Consider the following 17,901-nt stretch of genomic DNA (forward strand, 5'->3'; position numbering starts at 1 on the left):
GTCTAGATTAATTATTCTCATCAAAGTACTAATTATTATAGTTATTTTTTTTAGATAGGTAGACATACTCTAATAGTGGTTGTGATGGTAAGTGGTCACTCATAGATATTAGTATGTAAGTATCTTCAATGCATCGACAATGCACCACCAACATAGAAAACGAAGTTGATGTACATATGTTTTCCTTGGGAATTTTATTTAAATGTATCTTTTATTCAAATTTTTGTTCTTCTTTTTGATATAGTTATTGTGTAATACGTAATGTGACAGCCCTGAACAGCCAGGTGACAACTAAGGTGTACAAACTTTTACCGATAATTAACCCGAGCATAGAGGTTCAAGGAAATGATTATAATGGTAATTTAGTTGGTCATTGAAATCATTTGATGAGTTATGCTGTGTTTCGGTGTTGAGGGACTTGATCGAATAATGTCTCCTTGACATAAATTAAAAATGAATGTCCCTGTAAACCTGTCTCAATTTCAAACGGGTAAAGTACGGTTTTTGCCCATGATATATATATTTTAAATAATAATATAATAATAAATATTTTATTAATATATTTGAGCCAAGCGATGTATCCACCCGTTATGTCAAAACGTCATATCACTCACATGTCTCCACTCCAGTGAGTGGAGTGTATATGTCCCACGTCTTTTGATGTTAAATTATATCTAAAATGAATAAATAAAATAGCTTTCGCAGTCGCAGATAAGGTATAAAAATTATTATTACTCATTCGTAAGGATTAATAGCGCATCACACATAAATTACTCTTCAGATTTTCCTATTTTGTATAAGAAGAATATGATTCCTGTGATTAGGCAATGATTGTATAAGAATGTAAGAAAATAACTATATTATGATAATCATATATTACATTGTAGCCGAGATGGCTCAGTGGTTAGAACGCGTACATCTTAACCGATGATTTCGGGTTCAAACCCATGCAAGCAACACCGAATTTTCATGTGCTTAATTTGTGTTTATAATTCATCTCGTGCTTGGCGGTGAAGGAAAACACCGTGAGGAAACCTGCATGTGTCTAATTTCAAAGAAATTCTGCCACATGTGTATTTCACCATTGGAGCAGCGTGGTGGAATATGCTTCAAACCTTCTCCTTAAAAGAGAGGAGACCTTAGCCCAGCAGTGTCAAATTTACAGGCTGTTAATGTATAAATGTAAATGTAATTACATAAATGTTTATGTAAAATTAAAAGGAATAAAAGCAATCTTCAACGCTTGCATTCTTATAAATATATATAGTGCAAAATAATTTCATAAAATTTGCATTTTATCAAAGTATTAGAACTGCGTGAAAATAATATATCAAAACCCATATCAAAATATTTAGTTGAGAACTTTACGTATAATCCACAAACACAGTCAAATGATTAATTTCGACACTGACCCAAAAACAAACTGACCCAGAAAGTAAAAGCTTTAAAATTGTCTGTTAGTGTGTTGATTGCTTTTCATATATAAGTGAAGTTTACTCGCTTCACGGCTGTTTCAACGGCAGCATGGCAAGTAAATATTTTATATCTAATATATGGAGGTATTCGTACCTTTCTTAGTATTATATTTTTTATTGAAAATGCTACTACCAGATGGTTAAAGATAACCGCTGTTCATAAATTGGCGTTGTAAGGAATATTGACCATTCCTTAGATCGCCAATAGGACATCAACCTTGGGAGCTAAGGTGTTAACTATCTTGTGCCTGTAGTAACACTAGTTCACTCACCCTGAAAACTGGAACAACAATACTAACAATACATTGTAGTAGTAGTAGAATATCTGATAAGTAAGTGGTACCTACCCAAACAGGCTTGAACGAAACCTTACCACCAAGTATATACACATAAGTAACGACACGTTCTTTTATAAGGTAAACATGATACATTTTTGTTACTTAAATCTTTAAAAAGATTTGCTTTGTCGTGCTTTGAATAATACTTTGATTTATTCTCTTAGTGTTGATTCTATCTGTAGTATTGATAGACAAGATATGTGAAAAAACCGAATTTATGTACAATATCTGTATTGGTCAAACGCCAGGAAACTTAAGATCTCAACCGCTCAAACTATAATTAGACCAACGAGGAAGTAAATGAATAAACTAAGAAAACACTAATTAGTTCGTCTTAGTCGCTTCAAGAGCCGGTTGAGCACAAAAACTAAGAACTTAAGACAGAGTTGGATAAATTGTAATGATCCAAGTATACTAATTAAAAATGAAAAGTTTGTTTTCTGTTCATTAAAGACTTGTAACTAAATCGATATTGTCGTTAATTTGTTGCCGAACTGTTAATTCATCCTTAGAATTAATTTGTTCTTGACAATTATTTGTGTAGGCTATTGTTTCAAGAGTATTTTCAATAGACGTTCTTGGCTTGCTTGTTCTTGTAATAAGACTTATTTTGATATATTTAATTTTTCCGTTCGAGTAACCTACTATATGCATTACATTAGCAGCCTGTAAATTTCCCACTGCTGGGCTAAGGCCGCCTTTCCCCTTGGGGAGAAGGTTTGGAGCATATTCCACCACGCCGCTCCAATGCGGATTCGTGGAATACACATGTTGCAGAATTTCGTTGAAATTAGATACATGCAGGTTTCCTCTCGATATTTTCCTTCACCGCCGAGCAGGAGATGATTTATAAACACAAATTAAGCACATGAAAATTCAGTGGTGCCTGCCTGGGTTTGAATCCGAAATCATCGGTTAAGATGCACGCGTTCTAACCACTGGGTCATCTCGGCTCTAATATATGCATATAAAGATGTAAACTCGTATATTATGATGCGTTTATTTATGTTATAAGTATTTTAAGAAGTATGTTGGCCAGATATAAATATAATATCAATAAGAATCATACCAATATACATATTTACATAGACAAGTTTACGAGAGTGAGACGGATTTATTAAAAAATATATATTGTAATTTTAAAATATTTAATTATAATTAAAATTGTCCCGGCCGAACAGATGTTAATGTTTTAATCGAATGTTTCCCCAGACGATCCCAAAGGATGGAATGACACAATAACTTACATTCCGTAAATATTTTTAAAATGGTTTAATCTGTACCCTGTATCTGTTTCCTTATTGCTTTATTGATCTCATCTCTCATGTCTCTATCCAAAGGTTATCTGGAAGAGATCGCCTCTCTTAGCGATAAGACTGTCTTTTGTACCTTCCATTTTATTTTATGTTTATAACTGTGTTTTCTTTACTCTTTTGGTGTACGATAAAACATATTCTATTTCATTTAACTTAATGTTAATGTTCATACATAACATTTCCTCCACTTCTACAAAAAAAAAGGAGAAATAAATATGCAAAGTAAGCTCTGATTATGTTATTACAAGCAATTTTTCCTTAGCTCTCTTTTTATTTTACAGCGGTGTATTAAATAACGCAAAAACAAGCTGAAGGTTATCCTACCTTCGGCTTATTTTTGTGAGCCATCTTTTTTAAACCTTTTCTTTTATTTCGGTGAACCATTCGGAGCCAGAGGTAACTTCAAATTTAAATAAACTCAGAAGTTATTGTGAGACCCTACTTGGATAAAATATATTTTGATTGAAATTTTTAACGTTCTAATTGGTGTCAGGGCTTTGAGCAAGCCTGTTTGGTATGTTGGTACTTAATCATGTACTACTACAAGTACAAGCAGAGCCGTCTCAAGCTATGTTGGGGCCCTTGGGCACCCATGAATTTGGGGCCCTTTTGGTAGATATTTAATACCATGTACAAATATTTTCTTTAGGCTTGGCATTAAAGCTTAGATTCAAATAAATGGTGCGGTAATATTCGTAGGATTCTGATTGGTTGTACAATCTTATGGCTATTTTATAGCACTTTTTTTAGTTAACAAAAAACAAACGTGAGAATAGACTTGTGAAAAAAATTGTTGGTTCTTCGAGGTCCGTTTGGCCGTCCGTCAAAAAGTTGATTTATCAAATCGATTCTCTTTCTTTAAAGTATGTATTTTACATATATAATTAAAATTATCAGCTACATGAATAGCAGAGAAATGCACTGCATATTTATTAACTAATTTCATTAAAACTGATGTTTTTAAGTAGAAAAGTAAAGTACAGCTTTAATGTTTCAAGAGACAATTTAAACTCCATCCCTTGTTAAGAAGAAAGTTTGGACCCTATTCTACCAGGATGCTTTAGTGGGTGTTTGTAGGTTGATATGTACCAGAATTTTGTATACGCACATAAAACATATTACTTTTTTCCCTTGTAGAGATTGTTTCTTTTATCGCTGACGCCAGTATGTACACCACATAAACTGTATATTTATATTTTATATCTAATATAAAGAAAATACTAAGATAATATGAGAAAAAAATGTATAAGAGAAAAAAAATCTTTAAAGAAACATGTTAAGCTTATGATAAGTGCAAAAATACGCTTACTCCCTTAAGTGAATTCTATGCTGAGATTAGTTAGCTCAAGATTATTATTGAATTTAAATTATGTATAGAAAAACATAACATTTAATCTAAGTGTATAAATCCTAAAGCTTATATTATTATTGTGTCTGGAAATAAAAACATACAGGCACATCAAAAATTTATTAATACAAAAGAATACAAAATACTACTAGTCCAGTGAATAGAGACATTGCACTTAGGAAAAATTAGGGGAAAGCTGAACTTTCTTAGCGGCACATGGGTCAAAGGGGACTTTTGGGATTTTTTTAGAACCACAAAAGGAAGGTTCATCCAAAACTCCAGTTTTCCCCTAATTTTTCCGAAGTTCGGTCTTTATTTTGACTTTATTCACTGGACTATTATCATAGTAGATGTTTCAAATCAAAACATAATGACGTGTACGGTAAGATGACAACACGATCCGATAGATTTCTTGCCACGATACTGATTATCATATTTTTGATGTGTCCTTTCCTTTCGCTTTCCTGCAATCTGTGAGAATGAATTCGTGAAAAAGGACGAAACTGTGTCGCGAAATAGGACCCGTGAAAGAGCTCTCCGACTTGAATAACGCACGTGGTACTAGAGTCGACCGTCAGATAGTATCATTTTCCGAATGGATGTAATGGTAATGTTGCTGATCACTAAGATGAAATAATAAGTCAAAAGTTTAAGTAAGTTGCACGTAATTATATATTTAATACATTGTTAAACAAATATAATTAAAAACAAACAATAGAATACAGATATTCTTACAAAAGCAATTACTAAAAATCATTTAGTTGATTTCATAGCCAACAAAATAAGAACAAAATAATTTTAGAAAGTTACAAGATATTTGAGTTTAAATACCATTTACGTCTCGTTTTAATAACGGAGCCCTGCTCATTATCTGGGTTCCGGCCCCAATCCTTTCTTTAACCAGACCAAACATTATTAAGTAGGGGACCGTAACTATACCTTCGGTCTTTGTGAAGATACAAAGATTTATTAATAGGTTATTAAAACGCTTATAAAATATATTTACTCTATATTGATTTAGTTTCACAAATCAGAAGTTTCATTGGGATTCGTGTAATAAATGTATAATCATTTTTGTATTTAAGATTTTAAATTGACATGGTTATTTTTATTACTAACAGTATTTAAAACGGGATATTTACCATGTTTTTTATTTTTATTTGTATTTTTATATTGTTAAACTACAAGGACTTTTCACATTCGGACATCTCGTCAAAATTCCAAGTTTCACCCGCATCACTTAGATGTCCGAAAATCCACAACTGCTCGATTTTTAAGCAACTGCCTCGTAAAACCAATCTGTGAAACCAGCTGTTGCGTGCGGTTTTTTCGAACCGATATGACTTTTCGAGTAACCTTTAAGAAAAGATTGTACTCATTTCTTAAACTCCGGCAAAGCACCTGAAAGCCCCCCGGTGATGCAGATATCCATGGGCGGTGGCAGGGATATTCCATCAGGTGAGCCGCCTGCTCGTTGACCACCTATAGCATAAAAAAAGACGAAGGAAACAGATGTCCAGGTTAATCCAAATCCGATATATTTTATTCAAATAAATTTTCCAAAACAGCATTCTTGAATCGCCAATATTTCATAGCAGAAAAGTAGTCAAAAGATAGTAGATCTTTTTGAAAAGCAGCCTTTTGCGTAGTTGCTCTTTTGAAACAAATCAGATTTACAATGAGGTTAGTATCCACGAGCTTGAACGGTCTTGCGTTGGAAAATTCAAGCGTCTATATTCAAAAGGTATCCTTTTAATGAGTAATAAGATTTATTCATAACTAGCTGACCCTCCGGTTTCACTCGCGTGAAATTTATAGAACTTTATCCATAGAACACATACCGTCACCCCACTTTTTAACCCTCGTTGTATCCTTCACTGGAACTCAAACTATGTCCATAACATATTTCATCTAAATCTGTGTACCGGTTTCAGCCTGAAGGGATAACAAACAGAGGTACTTTCGCTTTATAATATTGGTATAGGTTATATGATCTAAATAAGATTTTTAAATTTATTAAATGATAATATAATATTATATTAGTGATATTGATATTAGTAATTATTATATTTTATTTATTTTATTCCTTTACGTCGTTAAGATATGATATTTCATCCGATAAATTTAGGTTATCGTAAAGTTTTGAGATGTTATCAAAGCTCAAATAATGCAGACGAAAACGCAGAGGTTTCTGACCAGTTTTCGAGATATGAACTTCTTTGAATATCAACTTACTCTTACTATTGGGTTAACCAAACTGGGCTATGAATACAAATTCATGAGAATTCCTTGAAATTATTTTGAATTACAATTAAATTTCTCAGTAGTGATGGTTTCCTTTAGATGTAAATGGTTAAATACAATGCTTAATGTTTTCTTATTATAATCTTTTTATGATAATGTAATGATTTAAAATTCAAAGATTTAAATTATACTTAAAATTACACAATGGTCATTTTTTATTTTAAATACGTAGGCAGACTGGCAAATGGGACACCTGATGGTAAGTGGTCACCAGTGTCCATAGGAATATTATCCTTGATCCTTGTACCTGACTCACTCAGACTTCAATTCGGACCACAATACTAAGCATTCCTATTTGGCGGTATAATTTATGATGAACGAGTGGTACCTATCCAGAAAGCCTCACACAGAGCCCTACCATATGTTAATAAAAATGTATATAAATACATATTTATATACATTTATTAACCAAAAAATATTATTATATATTAATCCTTTTAAAATAACTTAATCAATTACTACGAAGTATTAAGTCTAATGGCTGAAGAAAGATTATTCAAAACTTTTTAACGAATTCTAGTTGTTCGATAAATTTCCTATTATTATTTTTTAATTAACGATTAGGGTAATCAATAGACTGTCAAAATCATGAACATTTCTTTGACGTTTGGATCAAACGGACTGGACAGACTGTCTTGTTTGTGTAATAAAGCTATTCGAATTAACTATTATTTATTGGAATTCTAAAATATATATTTTTTTAATTTGATATATCTAAAAATAGATACAGGCGCGTCTTGGGGCTACGTGTCAGAGGGGGGGCTGACAACAGATAAGACTATGGCGTCATGCCTCTTCTCCGACGTCGCCGACTACCACCTTTGTATGCGTCGTACTTTATCGATATATTATTATATTAAGAAAAATATATTTATTTTGATAAACGAAATTCTAAGTTATTATTTTTATTATTCCAATTTTATTTATTGGGTTTCTTTAATTATAAATCCGTTCATTGAAGTCTTATTCAATTTACTGGGCGTCGTGTGAAGGCAATTTTTTTACAGTCACAAAATTATTATTATTTTTGTCCTGTAATTGTAGTTTCAATGTATTGGAGAGCTACGGTGGATATATTTTATCCTCGTGAAATCCGATTTCATATAAATTTCATAAAATTGAAGTGTCTCAACAAAGTTAGTACGGTCCGATTGTGTTGTTCGTAGTACGATAAAAATGTAATGAAGGTGGGACTTTGGAATTTGTTCAAGCCACTTGAGCGGAGCTTTAAAAAAGCTGGGGATTAAAATGAAATAGGAAAGACAGTGGTTAAAACACAAATGTATGGGATATTGTATGAGTACATCGCGATCTGAAAGCATTTCTCTTAAATGCAATATTTTTGTCATATTTTATTTCACTTTTAAATGTTTTTGAATAATAGTGTTAATATTTCAAAATACCTAATAGTTAAGTTAAAATATTTTTTACCAAATTATTTAGACACTACGAATATTAATGAGAAAAACAGAGGACAAGATGTACTATAAACACAAACTAAGCACGTGAAAACTCAGTGGCTATTGCCCGGGAATGAACTCGGAATTACGATTAAGATCAACGTTATCTAAACACTGGACCATCATGGCTTTTTATTTCATTATCATGTAGGTTTAGTTGAATTGTTTTAGTAACTACATACATTATTTTTAATTATTTATTATGTCGCCACATTTGTCACGGATAAATATTTTATTCAGGTTTCAGTTAACAGTCTTGTCATTTTACTATACGCTGTTCATGTCGTAGGACATTAGGATCATAGCCATTAAATTAATAGTCTAGCCTTTTTAATAGGCGGTGTCATATAATCAACATTCGTAGATAGGATGTTATTTGAAGGGCCAATTAAGCAAGTCACACTGATCTTCATCCAAACTTTACAAATAAACTTTGCACTTAACACACTCGTCTCGCTCAACGAAGTTTTGCTCCAAAAATAATACTTCCTGGTATGGGAAGCTATAAGTTATAATCAAATTAATAACTTATTGAGTTATATTTCCTGAAGCATATCAATTATATATGAAACAGGTTGTCGTCCGTGGTTTCGCTCGCGTTTTGGCGTTTACAGTTTGGCTCAGTGGTGGCAACATACAGACAGAACGACGGATAGATTCATATTTATAATGAATATAAATTAGTATAGAATTATAAATTGTTACAATCCCGTGTTATCGCATCGGAATATATTCGTGCATACATACGTAATCCATACATATTGCCGTATTTGCTTACAGGTGCAATTTATATGCCCCCCCCCCACTCTTATAATAGGTTAGGATAGTAAGCTGGACTCGACTGCAATAAGTTTAGGTGGAAAACTAACAGCTATACGTGCTTTCTGTTTCATGGGAGTGTACACACTTCAAAACTTCTAGACTTCAGACAGCTGCGGAAGATTTTCCCAAAAAAGAAATACACAGTACATATTTTTTATTAGTCTGAACGGAGATTAAAACTCGGGATCAGTGCCTTGATAAGCTATTAAGAGACCAACATAGCAGTCTACCTAACGCAAAATTAATTATTGAAATCGATCTAGTCGTTTCTGTGATAATGCATTTAAACGTTAAGCTTTTAAGCTCTATGATATATGTTCAAATATGCTATAGGTAGAAACATAAATGGCATCAGTAGAAAGCTAATTAACTGTACATAAACTTCTAACGACCTCGGAACTTGTCGATCTACCTGCATTACGAGTATGTTTGCAATGCAATCAACGAATGTGCAAACAGCAATTTTTGTAAAAGCGTATTTCCTAGAATTAATAATAATTGGTTAAGTTACTGGTATTTGTTTTAAGTTAATCTAAAGTATTTAATTTATTATATTTTTGTTAAAATAATTTACGTTTTTAGTTGAGAATATAAAATAATTTCCAACAATTCTTATTAACTCTAATTCGATACAAATATAGTTTTGCCTACCGATTCCCGATAATTCTCATTAACATTCAATAAAAATTAGAGGCTGAAGCTCTAATTTCAGATCACATTGACTTTTCGAAGTCAATTTATCTAATTGGGAAAAAGTTTAAAATGATGCTATTTTTGTGGCTTAAATGTGATTTTGTCATTATTTGTAATCATAAATTGATTCATCGTATAGAATTCTAGATGTAACTCTTGTAACCTGTTTCTTCTTTAATAATGCTACTGGATTTGTTCGATATGAACGTAAAGAATTTAGGAATTAAAAGATTACATTATGAGAACTGAGAATACTTTGGCTGTGTGACTGTGGCTTGTGTATAAGTTTATTATATAGTGTGTTTATATATTCATTGCAGTAGTGTAGACTACATATTTATGTAGTAAATAAATATTACTACACAAATATATTATCTGTGAGTGTGTCTTAAAAGAAATAATTGTGTATTAAAAAAAAAATATTTAATAGCTCCAGTATTACGGCTGCTAAGTATTCGAATGATTGTCGCGGTCAATGAACTGTTAAATGATTCGGCGTAGAGATATTAGTGTCACTGCGTCCTTTTAAAATAATGACTCCTCACCAATCGACTGAATCAATTGAATGATTTTCTTTTTAAAATAACGATAGATTTTCTTTATTAAATAATAATAAGAATATAGATGTTTTGAGATTTGTGTTATCTATACTTATATATTAATCATGAAAGTAAATATGTCTGTTACACTTTTGCAGCCAAGCTACTGAACAGAATTTGATAAAATATTGTTAAGAAATAAGCTTAAACTGCAAGGGAAGACATAGTTTATTGGCTCAGATTTTAGGTATCAACAAGGCTTCTTTATAACTAACATCTGAGCCAAAAGTGTACGAATCTACGCATGATATCTATTTATAAATAAAGATGATTCAATAGGGCAGCAGTTCAGCAGAAGCAGTTGAAAAATCTTGCACAAGATTTGAAACAAAGATATAAAATAATATAACAAGGACATAATCGGAGTTAAGTTAAATAAAGATGTTACAAAAAGTTTTACTCAAATTAATAATTGATATGAAAAAAATATTTTTCCAAATTATAAATTACATTACAAATTAAATAACAGCACAGGCATTTCGATATATTAAATTACTTACTTACAATTACTTCTTATCTTTAAAAAAAATCCAATTAGTCGTTGAGCGGTCTCGCCAGACAACTAATTTATGTCGAATATCTTAAGGTCCATAAATACATATAATATAATTTAGTAAGTTATATATAAATAAATTATAATTACGTATAAGAGTGTTCCGTCGCCGGATGTTGGCTTGGATTATAACAGTTCAAATTTGACCATTAAATAAGTGAGTGAGACAAATTGAGCGTTTTGAAATAAGTTGTGTATCGATATCCTTTGTTTTTTTTTTTTTTTAATACACAAATGACAAAGGAATACGACCACTTCGTCCATTTTAAAATTGATCGAGTCGATTACAGGCGAATGCTGAAAAACTTACATACATTAAAGGTGAGCCCGAAAGACAGTCTAAAATTTGTTAAAATTAAAAATTACGATATGAACTTTATTTTATACAATGATTTATAAAATAATTTTAATTTTATTAAGAAAAAAGTTCTAAGCCAATTTACATAATTAGGATATCACATTAATTAAAAACTTTATTAAGATAATTAAAAAATTAGCAGGTATTGAAGAAAAAAAACTTCTAAAAATTTAAACGTGAGGACATTATTTACGTCTCGGGATCATAAATACACATAACGTTCTACAAAGTTGAATAAGACATAAACTATTTTATTTCGAATAAAGTTACCTTATAAAATATAATTTACCTAACATTAAATTTTGTGCTTTCAGTGTTAAGTAAAACAAATTACGCAATTATTTTTCTTTTCGGATTATTTCATATTCATAGCTGCTCGTTTAAGTTTACTGTAGCTAATTCTCCTTGTTAATTGTCCCTTAATGGCAATCAGCGTTGCAGAACTATCGATAGTTTGACTATCGATAGTTGGCCTCGAAAACTATTCAGGATATCGATATCATCGATAGTACCGATAGCTCTCTGTAAGCAATACTATTGGTAGTATCGATAGTTTTGGTATATCGATAGTTTAGGTTAAAAGTAATGACTTTTGCAATACTATTAGTAGTATCGATAGTTTTGGTATATCGATAGTTTAGGTTAAAAGTAATGACTTTTGCAATACTATCGATAGTATTGCTCATGGGGTGCTATCGATACTATCGCTAACACCTTAACTATCGATAGTGGATTATCGATATGCAACTCTAATGGCAATCAATTCGTAAGGTAATCGTTGGCGTCTCGCCGTCCTCCTTACACGTAGAGTTGAACTAGATACCCATCTCTGTTTCACGTGTTCTACTGAAGAACAAATATGAAAAGAAGCGTTGATTTTCAATTTACTGAGGCTTTGTTTCTCATTTTATGCATACATACCGTTCATCTATATCTCATCACGTGCTCGGTGGTGTAGGAAGTTATAGTTAGGAAACTTGCATGTGTCCAATAACGATTCCTGCTGCGTGTAAATTCACCAACCTGCATTGGAGCAGCGTGTTGGAATACGCTCCTAATCTTGTTCTCAAAGAGAGAGGAGGCCTTAGCCCAGCAGTGGAAAATTTACAGGCTGTATATGTAAAGTAACAATTCAATAACGCGACAAAAATTAAAGATACACCAAAGGCACGGACAACATATCTGTGCAGACGATTACGTCTAATACTTATTACTATAATTATATAGTAATAAGTTACTGATACTTAGAATATTTGTAACGCAATTGTAAAATAATGCGGTATCGCTTACCACTAATCGATTCGTAATTGATATAAGATAAATTGTTAAATAATCTGTGCGTACAGATGGCGTCAATATATCGTTAATTAGATCAAAATTGAGGCGTCTAATTAATACATCATTCTAAACCAAAATTCATCAATTTTGTATAATGTTATGTTTTAATTATTATTTAAAGTAGGTGTTCAGACAAAGGTACTTGTTAGTAAGTGGTTATAATTGCCAACTATATCATGTTATATGTTATTTCCATAATATATCAGGTCAATCATAATACAAATTTAGGATGTTAACCGCAAACAAAATAACCAAACGATAAATTCACCCGGGCTTTGATGATTCACTTTTTTCTACTTTGTATGGTCCGTTTCCTTTCTAAGTACATCTACACTGAACCAGTGTTAAATTGATGGCTTACTAGATACGTCAATCTCCCACCTTCTCGTATTTTACCACCTCGAGGGATGAATGAAAAAAAAACATTGCATAAGTCAATCCCCGGGAATCAAACTATCTTCAAATCAGATTTCATCTAAATCGGTTCAGTGATATGAGCGTGAAGAGGTGACTGACCGATGATTGAGGGCAGAGAGAGGAGGCTTTAGCCCAGCAGTAAGACATTAACAGACTGTTAATGTAATCTTGTAAAATCATTATAAATATTTTCTTTATTTACCCTTTTTAAACTAAGATAAGGGTAAAGTTATCTGTCTTCAACATAATATTAAATTTCACATTTTTTGATAATCCTAGAATAAATTGAATAGTTTATTGAATCTAACAAAGCCGTCTTATTTTATCATAAACACTTCTGTTTTAACTTGAAATGTACTTGACATTTTTTGTTATGCATATAAAATATAAAATCTTATAGTTCTCCGAACTGGTTTCATTTGCGACATTCATAATATAATCACGAAAAATAACGTTATTTTTTTCTTTGTTACAGTGTGACAAATATATTCCTCGTCAACTTATCTGTGGCCGACCTGCTGGTAACGCTGTTCTGTATGCCAGTACAGATCGCGAAGTCTGTTACACTGCTATGGTACTTCGGGGAGGTCATGTGCAAGACTGTCAACTTTCTACAAGGTAACTATTACTGTTGTGGTACACTTAGATATACTAGACAGATAGTACATGCCTTAACTACGCTTGTTTTTTGTTTTTTAATCTAAAAAAAATACTTGATGGTAAGGCTTTTTGCAAGCTGGTAGGGTAAACAATAATAAAATAAGTATTACTGTGTTTCGGTTTGAAGGCAAAGTGAGCCAATGTTACTATAAGCATAAATGACAACATCTTAGCTCCTAAGGCAAGTAGCACATTGATAATGTATAATACTGTAATGTATAAATAAATAAATATTGGACAACATCACTAACATTATGTTGTCTTAGATTTTCGCGATTATTACACATTGAAATAAAACTAGTTTAAATAATGACAAATGTCACCTTAGTCTGCCCGTGACCACGAACACTGCAAAGTGCTCGAAACGTCGTGATGTTAAAATAATTAATATACGCGATTAAATCCGTTAAAAAACTAGTTTTATTTCAATCACTAACATTAATCTGATCCCAATGTAAGTAGCTAAAGCACTTATGTTATGGAAAAACAGAAGAAACGACGGCACCACATCACCCAGACCTAAGACAACATAGAAAACTAATGAGCTTTTTCTACATCGACTCGGCCGGGAATCGAACCCGGGACCTATGGCGTACCCATGAAAACCGGTGTACACACTACTCGACCGCGGAGGTTGTGGTTAATACTTCCAATGTTCGCTGCCAATGTCTACGCAGTAGTGATCACTTAGTCTGGTGGCCCATTTGCCAGTCTAAGCAATTGACCTTTTAACATAAAACAACAATAAATGAATACATTACTTATTTAACAGTCTTCCCTTTAGTTGGTTTTATAAAACAGTTTACAGAACGAAAAAAGTTCTTCACGATAAAATTACGAACCAGACGGTGACTTGTGATGGTGAGCTTTATTTAATGTAATCCTTTAAAATTTCAAAACAGAATTAAAGTGTGGGTACGTTTTTTTTTAGTTTCGTTACATTTTAATAAAAACTGTTAAACTTACCTTAGATTATAGCTTTCAATAGAACGTATGTCTATCTTACGAAAATATTTCCATATTCTGAGTAGAGTTTGCATTATAAATACAATTTACAGACAGACGTAATATACATCTTGTTGTTAAACTGACAATACACCACAATTTCATTAACTAAATCGCAAGCAATGACTGGAATTCGTATGATTGTTGATGTTGTCGAATTTAGCAAAAAGTTGTTAAATTCGACAACATCAAGAATTCACGTATTCCATCTTACATATTTAACAAGACAAAATCAGGAGTATAAACCCAGACGCAAAATTATACGTAGATATAAAAATACAGCCGAAGATCGCTGAGATAGCCCAGTGGTCAGAACGCGTGCATCTTAACCGATGATTACGGGTTGAAACCCAGGCAAGCACCATTGAATTTTCATGTGCTTAATTTGTGTTTTTAATTCGTCTCGTGCGCGGTGGTGGAGGAAAACATCGTGAGGAAACCTGCATGTGTCTAATTTCAACGAAATTCTGCCATATGCCTCCAATCCGCATTGCAGTAGAAGATGCTCCAATCATTCTCCTCAAAGGGAGAGGAGGCCTTAGCCCAGCAGTGGGAAATTTTCAGGCTGTTGTATAGAAATACAAAGAGCGATTGATTAATTTAATTATAATTTATCAGTGCCAATTATTGTAATGTTGGCAAAGCGATTGGACCGTCAATTATGTTTCGTAACGCCTATAGCGGGCGACAGAGTAATTGTAAGATATTGTTGTGTTCCAATTTGAATAGCAACTATGGGCACGACGCTCATAACATTATTATTATTAGCTCCCGGGGGTGGTGGCGCCTTGACGTTATAAGGGCTCGCTTATAATTGTTAAAGTGCCAATTTCTATGAGCTGCAGCGACTACTTAGTATCAGGTGGTACATTTGTCGGCCTAACTGTTTTAAAGAAACATAAAAATACTCATAATTTGCAATTGTTTCTATGAATGTTGAATAAGAGTAACTACTGAGTTTCTTGCCAGTTATTCTCGGTAGAATCTACATTTCGAACCGGTGGTATGTAAAAAAAGTGCTTGTAAAAGCCTACTTGAACAAAGTACATTTTTATTTAGATTTTGAATAAATTTCAATAAGTTAATATTAAAGGCGTAGATATATAGTCTTTTAATTAATTAAATAAATTCTATCTGACCATCTCGTATGCGCCAAGAGTCATCACAAGTAATTAAGTCGAAAACATTTTTATAATAACTTTTCATCCAAAAGCTATAGAAAATCTCAAGCTTTTATTAAACAATTCATTCATAATATTACAATTAAATAATTCATATTTGTAGTAAATTAATGAAGGGCCTACCCTCATCAGAGTGTTGTGAAAAAAATATTTCAATTTGTAAAATTAATTTCGAAGCGAAAGGCATTCATCGAGAGGAAACTTGCATGCGTATCCAGAGGCTGTGAGTCTGGCCAGTCTGACTTGTCATTTAGAATATCGATTTTAATGTTATGATAAAACGTCTTCTAGTAATACAAATATTGAAATACCATTTCAAGATTCCTATGTCAATATAGTCCGGACAAACTAATCGCTGAGTTATTGTTGTGTTTTAGAAGTGCCATAGATGTAAAATATACGAGTGTTGTTTTTTGTTTCATTTAAGCTAAAATTTCGTTGCTTGTAACAATTTAATGTCACGTTACATTAACACATATATAATTAGGTATTTATAACGTAAATTTATGAAATATATACCTGAATGTTATACAATGTAGACACATATTATGTTAATTGGTTTTGTTGAAATATATTTCTACGGTGTAAACGTAAAATAATACATTTCAGGTAAATTGTTCTTAACAATTATTACTTTTATTAGAATATTTAATTTAGATAGTATTTAATGATATTATTTACAATAAATTTTTTTTATAGTAAAAAAATATATCTATATTGATATATTAGAAACTAATTAAACGAACCACGATACAATTACAATTCTGTTGGTGGTAGGGCTTTGTGCAAGTCCGTCTGGGTAGGTATCGACTACCCATCATATATTCTACGCTATTGCCTTTATAAAGGATGCTTTTTAGCGAAATTATTAAATGGTTTTATGACACAGAAAGTGATTTTTTTTCAAAATCAATATTACATTTTTAAATAACCAATGATGTTTTTTGAGTATTATTTGCTTTACGTAGTTTCGGTATTCACGTCCAGTTTTTAAATTCACTTGTATATGGATATATATTATTATTCACCAGTGTTGTAAACTATTTATATTTTATATTATATTAATATTAATTAAGTATCATAATACAAACGCTTGAAAATGTTTTAAGTACCGTATTATTTTGCACTAGTTTCAGATAGTTTATAGTTGTCAATTGATCAGACAGATTATCGGAAAGACCCGAATTTAATATTTTATTCTAACATTATAAGCAATCCTGAATTTTATCGATGTCATTTTTAGTATTATTGCGGTCTGTCCCAATGTATCTGACCAAAACTATATGCCCGTGAAATTAAAAATAAATGGAAATCCGAGAAACGATTTGAAATTCTTGTCTTTGATTTAAATAAGTATTTTTCGTTATGTTGTCTAAGTTATAAAAATCTAAAAGACTTAACGCTCGATTTGAACTCATATTTAATTAGTTTCTTCGCAAAATGTTGCTTGACTTTTTAAGCTACTTCTTTGTATATTATGTGAATACTTTATGTCATTAATGTATTTTTATTATCAACTCAATTATTAACAATCAAACTCAAAATCAACAACAAACCGTCACCCAATTTTCCGTCACCTCGAAGGTTGAATCAATAAAGTAGCCTATGTCCTTCCTTGGGTCTCGAACTATCTATCTATCGATACCAAACTTCATCGAAATCGGTTCAGCGATTTAAACGCCGACGTAATAGACAGTAACTTTCTCTTTATTAATAATATTAGTATTTTATTGTGGTATATTAAATTAATGTAAATATTATCTTAGTACGTAATATAAGTTTACATCTCGTGAATTCCAGCACCGACGTTGACGCTAAAGAAGATTAATTAAAATTCCAATCGTTATAGGTTTTGAGTTTATACAGTCAATTAAATCGTGACTTACTGTCCTTACAAATGAAAGGGCCTTGATTAAAAAAAAATGCAAAGTAGAATGAACACTAGATAGCCGAAATAAACTAAGCCAGAAAAACTAAGTGTCCCAAGTAATAGTAACTTCATAAAAATATCAATCAACGAAATTGAGACCGAGA

The 17,901-nt window shown here is 31.8% G+C and overlaps 1 protein-coding gene across 1 annotated transcript in view; it reads left to right on the plus strand.

Moving 5' to 3' along the window:
• The window catches only part of LOC125064209 (QRFP-like peptide receptor), a 128,295-nt gene that overhangs the window by 83,074 nt on the left and 27,320 nt on the right, over positions 1–17,901 (plus strand). Inside the window, exon 2 of the mRNA XM_047671148.1 lies at positions 13,497–13,639. Coding sequence (XP_047527104.1) covers positions 13,497–13,639 — 143 coding nt within the window. The remainder of the gene's footprint in view (positions 1–13,496; positions 13,640–17,901) is intronic.

The sequence above is a fragment of the Vanessa atalanta genome, chromosome 5, assembly GCF_905147765.1.
Source record: "Vanessa atalanta chromosome 5, ilVanAtal1.2, whole genome shotgun sequence".
NCBI classification, from domain to species: domain Eukaryota; kingdom Metazoa; phylum Arthropoda; class Insecta; order Lepidoptera; family Nymphalidae; genus Vanessa; species Vanessa atalanta.